Raw genomic sequence first — 6,289 nt, 5'->3', positions numbered from 1 at the left:
TCTGCTTGGACACTTTCACACGTAAAAATCCAGCCTGGTAATTTAGTCTCCATTGTTATTAAGGCTCTGCTATCTTTTGCCTGAAATAGGTAAATTTAGAAGCCATAGAAAGAAGAGAACATATGCTAGAATAATTATTTCAGTTTCTTAAAAAATGCCTCGAGATTCCCCGTTTTTACTCCCAAGTAAGTGAGCAGAGCCGCCTCCAATGTCTTCAGCTGAAATATGTGAACATCATTCATTCTTTCCGCCAAACCTCTCGCAGCGGTTCTGCTGGCTTCACTGGTTTTGCATTGCAGATGTGACATCGGCAGGTATTTGCGACGACAGTATTTGTTAGCAAACTTTGTGCATGTGTGTAACGACGAAAACAGCGGGCGGGGGTGGGTAGGTCGGCGTCTAGTGGCGTTTTCCCCCCCTCTTTTTTCTTTCCCTTTTTCCCACCGAGCGCTATTAATCGGCTGTTGACAAGGAACCCGAAGCCGAAAGGAACAAAAACAAGGTGCTGGCCCTTTAAATTTCTGAGGGAGGGCCCAAGGATCTGTAGGATGACATCAGTGGGTTTGGCCGTGAGATTCAATGGAAACTCAATGAGCGAGCGCTCCGGCTGTACACTGGGAGAGAGAGGCTGAAGGGGAAGGAGGGAGGCGGTTGAGCAGGCAGAGCACGGAGAAAGAGGAAGCGGCGGTAGCAGCGCAGCACTGGCTACGGCCATCAGCCTCCCTTCCCAATCCTCCGTCATCCTCCCCCCCCGGCTTTCCCTCCCCCCTGACAGCCCCAGGAGCAGCAGCGGTAGGGAGGCTCCTTCCAGGCGGGGTGAGTATTGGGGGGCTCCGGGCAAGTTTTGGGGTGCAAATCCGGGGGGAAAGGCGGCCCCACCGCCTCTTTGTGTTTTTTTCTTTTTTTGTTGAGAGGAGGGATTAGGCGGGGGAAGGGATCGACGCTTACCCACAGCGGTGCGGCCGTCGTCCGGGGGAGGAAGGTGAGTCTCAGCGACTGGGGGGGGGGGAGATGTTTGTTTTGTTTTCGGGGTTTTTGGATGAAGACAAAGGACGGTAGGCACCCCCTCCCGCGCCTGAATTTCAGGATGGGTTCCCCTTCCCTTTCTCTCGCCTGTCCCTTCTGATAGGCAGAAAGAGACCCGATCCTTTTCTTCTCAGTTGATTCACCGGAGAGAGGGGGGGGGGGAGAGTTGAGATCGCCATCGTGATCCATTTGGGGGGGGGAAGAGGAAGGGGGGACTATTGTTTTTCTTCCATTCTGCTTCCACATCTGGTGATTTCCAAATAGCCAGCATTGAGACGGGTGTCCCCCCCCCACAGAATCGGTTAATAACCAGCATTGTGTGCCTAAAAGTGCTGTCTTTGGCAAATAGGGTGTGTGTGTGTGTGTGTGTGTGGTGTATGAGGGGAGATGTTATTGTAAATAGCCATCTCCTTTTGTGCACAGACAAGGCTGGGCATTGGGGAGGGGGATAGCAAGGGAGCCTCCGTCTCTCTTCTTCAGCATTTCTTCTAAATTAATATTGCTTAATGTAGTGGCTCAGAGCCTTGCAATAGGATTGTACAGTCTAGCAAATGTAAGTTTTGTGCTATTTCTCATGGACTGCTGCCCTGTTTTTCTCCCTCCCCGCTTTCAATTATTTTGGCCCTAAACATATAAATGTAATATGAACAATGATTTAATTCTAAGTTGTGCCTATAGCTAAGTGAGATGATCTTATCAATTTTTAAATTTCTCCTTTTAAGGCTTGGATTTATTGTTTGGTTGATTTGTTGCCTTTGGCTCCTTCCTTTTTGATAACAGTTCAAAGGGATGAACTGAGAGGAGCAAGGATCTTTGTTCTGGCACATTAAGATTTTTTTTTTAAAAAAAAGATGGCATATTTATCATTTCTCCTCCATTATATTTGAAGCTATATAAAAACCTGCCTTCCATACGCCTGTCTTCTACAACCTAGTAGCATTATTTATACATTGTTAGTTCTCACCCAGTTTGGGCAGTAGTAATCTTATTTGTATTTTTTACTCCCAGCAAATCAAGCAAGGGTAATGTGGAGGTACTTCAATTTACAATTGTTGTTTGAAAGCGTGGGTGGATTGCTTACCTGTAGATTCAGCACTATAGCGAGATGTGTGGGGCCTGTGTGCATATGAGAAAGAAGAATGTAATGGTTTATGCAGTATGATTTATATTTATATAATGCATGAGGTTGTGTGTGCTGGAGGTAGTTTTCTGAGTAACAGGAAAAAAGGAGATAGTTGTATTTTATAAGCATCTATTCATGCAGAGTATATGCTTTGTTAAGCTGATGGGTGGCGGGATGAACCCAGAAAAGATTGAATTCTTCATTAGACTGGCTGTTTCATTTTGGAAAAAGCAGACAGAATTTGCTTTTTATTAAATATATATATATACCTCAAATTGTAGCAAAGATCTCAGCAAGTGGTGTCAAGTGGAGTGGGAGCAAATTTTTCCACTTTTAACTGGACCTTAGACTTCCCCATGAACTGTGCTTGCTGCCTTCGTAAACTCTTTTCCTAAGATTCTTCTGTCTTATTAATATTACAATCCAAAGCGCACCCTTACTAGAAAATAAGTCTACTATATGGGGGGAAGTACTTGGAATTCTTTGTGACTGATGATGGTAAGAAATGCTTGTGAACTCTCAGCTCCTTCCTAATTCATTGGTGGTTCTCTTAGCATATAACACTGTTTTTCAAAAAAAACAAAACCAGTTTGGAGGTGACTTAGCTGGAAATGCTCCTCTGAAACTCTTAGATGACCCATATCTAAATTGTTAGTGCTTTTCCAAGGAGATGCATGGTCATACTAGCTGAAAAAATGCAGTGGCCAGATGGACTTCCAGTGACCTGAACCATGATTTTCTGTATGTTATGGGTGGCAGCATGATTATAACCTGGACTACGTGTTCTTTACCCCTGGATCATGCTTTCAGAAGTAATGGTAGGGAAATCTTGAAAACTCTTCATCTTTGGAGATCAGACATTTCCAAAGTAACTTGTGTAAGGTATTGCTCTTTCCAGTTTTTCTGTTAATTGTATTATAGTTTTAGGTATATAACGTGGATGAGTCAAAGAAATGTATAGAGTATGACCAATCTGTATGGGGAGGAGGAGAAAATGCTTGGTCTTTTTTGATGTTTAGGTTTGGATGGGCTTTGTCAAGCAAAATTACCTCTTTGTCTTAACATTTGCCCTTTCCATGCAGCTTACTTCACAAGAGCAAAGAATGCATTAATCAACATGTGTTACATAAATTAATTGTATGGCAGCATCCTCTAAAGGAGCCATGGTCTCTCCTTCCCTCCTTCAGACAGATCCATGTTACTTGAACAGGGAGAAAGCACAAGATGGTGGCCATCAGGGAATATTGCTGGGGAGCCTCCAGAACTCCATTTGGTACAGGCCTATGCAAAGAGATTGCTCCTGCCATATGCACCAGAGGTGGTAAGGCTCAGATTTGGCTAGATCTCATGTTAATGAGTATGCTTGGGGGAAAGGAAAATCAGCAAAGGACCTATTGTCAAATCTTAGAAGCATATGGATTTACGACCCAAGCTAAGTTGTAAATAATGTGGCAAAACACACAGTGAAGTAATTTGACCTCTTTATGGGCAAGCTTGGAAGGAATAATTGTAGAGTAGAAGATGTGCATATTTGGGGAACCAATTTCTTTATTTCCCATCCCTTCTTGGTCTCATCCGATGGTTGGGAATGACTCTGGAGAATCCGTCACTGTTGCAGTATAAGTATATTAGAATGATTTTTCTGAAATGGGCTAGCCTCCTTAATCATTAGGTTCTCTTTTATGAAATTTGTGCCAGAAACGATCATGAGTGCATGGGCTTACAGAATAAAATCCGTTTCATAAATTTCTGTGAGGTTTGCTGCAAATGAAAAAAGATTGTGGCTGACCATGGCTTTAGTTTCAAGCTTACTTTGGTGACTGAGTTGTCCTCTCACTCTTATTTTTTACCCTTTTCCCACAAATTGTTGATTAGGGCACTGATTGCTAAACTGAAATGTTAAATGTCTCACCACTAGGTCAGGAAACTGAGTCTACATATCTTATATCAAAGAGTTTCCTAAGTGTAAAGCACTATACCCAAGGATTGGAATATTTTTTATAGAGGACATTAAGAATTAACTTCTTGGATCTTTTTGGTATATATATCTTCTAACTTTACCCTGCCTGTCTTTTGTTTTATTTCCAGCGCATCTGAATCATGGAACTTCGAGTGGGAAACAAATATCGGCTGGGACGAAAAATTGGTAGTGGATCCTTTGGAGATATTTATTTGGGTGAGTTTCTTGTTACTGTAGACCTGTTATCTCAGGCTAAGGAGCTCTGGCATCCTGGAGAATGGAATGTACTCTGCTGCTCTTTCAAAGTTATTTTCTGTTAACATAAATAAGATCATAGTAGACCAAAGCCTTGTTCCTGCTGATTTCCAATTGCCCCAGGAGTTGGATGCTGAATAGTTTGGAGTATACATGCTTTAAAATTGTAAAATCATTTTGACTCACTTGTAGCAACTTGGTAAGAAAACTCCCCTTTATTAATAATAGATATATAATATTGTTTCTGGATAGCTAATATTGATTGCTTCTTATAAAATATATTATTAATAATTTTGGGTCTTATAGTAAGGGTATTAAAAGGGGGATGAGATAGAAAAATATTTAGGACATTCGGTGTAGGGGCTGTTGATTATACTGTCTGGCATATAACCAACAAAGAATAATAAACTTAGGAATTGGTGGCTGCTACCCCAGTAGCAACTTGCAGGCTGATTTGAGAAATTATTTGTCTCATGTAGTTTAGACTGCTTGCTCAGCATGTTACCGAACCGGAGGAAGGAAGTTGGATATTTAGCGCCTGCTTACTTCCTGCATTGTGTTGTCTGAAAAGGAGACGGAACAAGGGGCTTTTGTCCTCTTATGGATTTACCTTAAATAACTTACATCAGAACCTTGGTCATCCTTTTTAAAAATATGTAAATCTTTCAGTGAAGTCTGAGCAATCTTTACTCTTTATGCTGCTGAGGTATGGTTCTCTCCGTTTGTACATGTTGGACTATATTTTTTGTTAGCGTGGCGGTAGACGCGAGATTACCAAGTTATAATTCAAAATACCTGGAGAGTACCAGATTAAAGAAAGCTGCAATCTTAGGGGTGTATGGGTGCTACCTATGGAGTGTTCAGTAACACGATGCCTCTACATTACACTCCTCTGCACGTAGTTGGCTTTCCCAGCCTCCAGCCACACTGTATCATGTTGCAATGCTTCCTGGCATTGTTACAAGATTCTTCACCTTTACTGTTTTTTGAAGTTCTTCAGTACGGCAACTTGTGGTTATTTCCTTCTCAACTGACCCGTCCTTTTTTATTTGTATGTAATTCATTTTACATTTTGTTGAGCTAATTTTATTCTCAATAGATCTTTTAAAAAGCTGTTGCACAGAATTTTAGAAAACATGATAAACAGTAAAGGCAGGCTTTGTTAGTATGTTTCCTTTTGCCTGCACATTAATCTTTTTCTTACTTAGATGTACTTTGTTTGATTCTGAAAATGCATACGTCCCTATAAACTTAATTGAAATCAAAACATCTGATCCAGTAAACAATATATAACATACTGAGATATTTTGACTATGTTGGATGTAGGTTTATGTGTGAAGAGCCTATTAAAACATATGCCTCTGCTGAACTTTCTTCCCATTTCTTCATTACTTTGTCTTTTTATTTTAGAAAATTAACTTCCATTTGTCTAAAAATCTGTGTCCAGGTAGGTTATCTTCTGTCTCAAAAGCCCAGTTTATTTCTTCCTCTTGCCATACTATAGTACAGTAGTGAGCCATTAAATATCTGTCCTTCCTTCTTTGCAAGTTTAGTTTTTGCTAATCTCTTCTTGCTTTTGAATGACCCTGTGAAGCATTTTGTGAAAGTGCTTTGATTGAAGCCTATTGCAGTGGAAATGATGGGTGAGAATTAGGACTTTCTCTGGGTTTGTCCCATCACTATGGATTCTGCAACACTCGCCTATTGTAAAAACTGATCCTGAAGTGGGTTTTATAGCAAACTTTTACAAATTTTAAAAAACTTTAAAATATTACTAACTAGATTATGAATTGTGTTTTTTCTAACCTCCCCTAGTTACTATGAGATTACAATAAAACCACATTTTTTTACGGATCCTTATTCAGCAAACTTCCAACCAAAACCAAATTTTAGTTCAAACTTTATTCTCAAAGTGGAACAATCCA

At 40.6% G+C, this 6,289-nt stretch overlaps 1 protein-coding gene across 5 annotated transcripts in view; it reads left to right on the top strand.

The window, feature by feature from the left end:
- Nucleotides 1–601: 601 nt before the first annotated feature.
- The window catches only part of CSNK1E (casein kinase 1 epsilon), a 40,903-nt gene continuing 35,215 nt past the window's right edge, over nucleotides 602–6,289 (top strand). For 2 of the 5 annotated variants that reach the window (XM_087723188.1, XM_014054941.2), the window contains exons 1-2: nucleotides 602–816; nucleotides 4,238–4,325. In XM_087723188.1, coding sequence (XP_087579314.1) covers nucleotides 4,250–4,325 — 76 coding nt within the window. In that variant the 5' untranslated portion in view covers nucleotides 602–816; nucleotides 4,238–4,249. Of the gene's footprint in view, nucleotides 817–963; nucleotides 983–4,237; nucleotides 4,326–6,289 lie in introns of those variants that run through there. The other 3 variants (XM_087723187.1, XM_087723186.1, XM_087723185.1) reach the window with 2 other exon arrangements.

This window comes from Thamnophis sirtalis, unplaced genomic scaffold (assembly GCF_051295495.1).
Source record: "Thamnophis sirtalis isolate CommonGarterSnake01/CBP01778 unplaced genomic scaffold, rThaSir2_p1.2 scaffold_9, whole genome shotgun sequence".
Taxonomy (NCBI): domain Eukaryota; kingdom Metazoa; phylum Chordata; class Lepidosauria; order Squamata; family Natricidae; genus Thamnophis; species Thamnophis sirtalis.
Note: the sequence above shows the minus strand (reverse complement) of the source record. Positions and strands in the feature narration are given on the sequence as shown.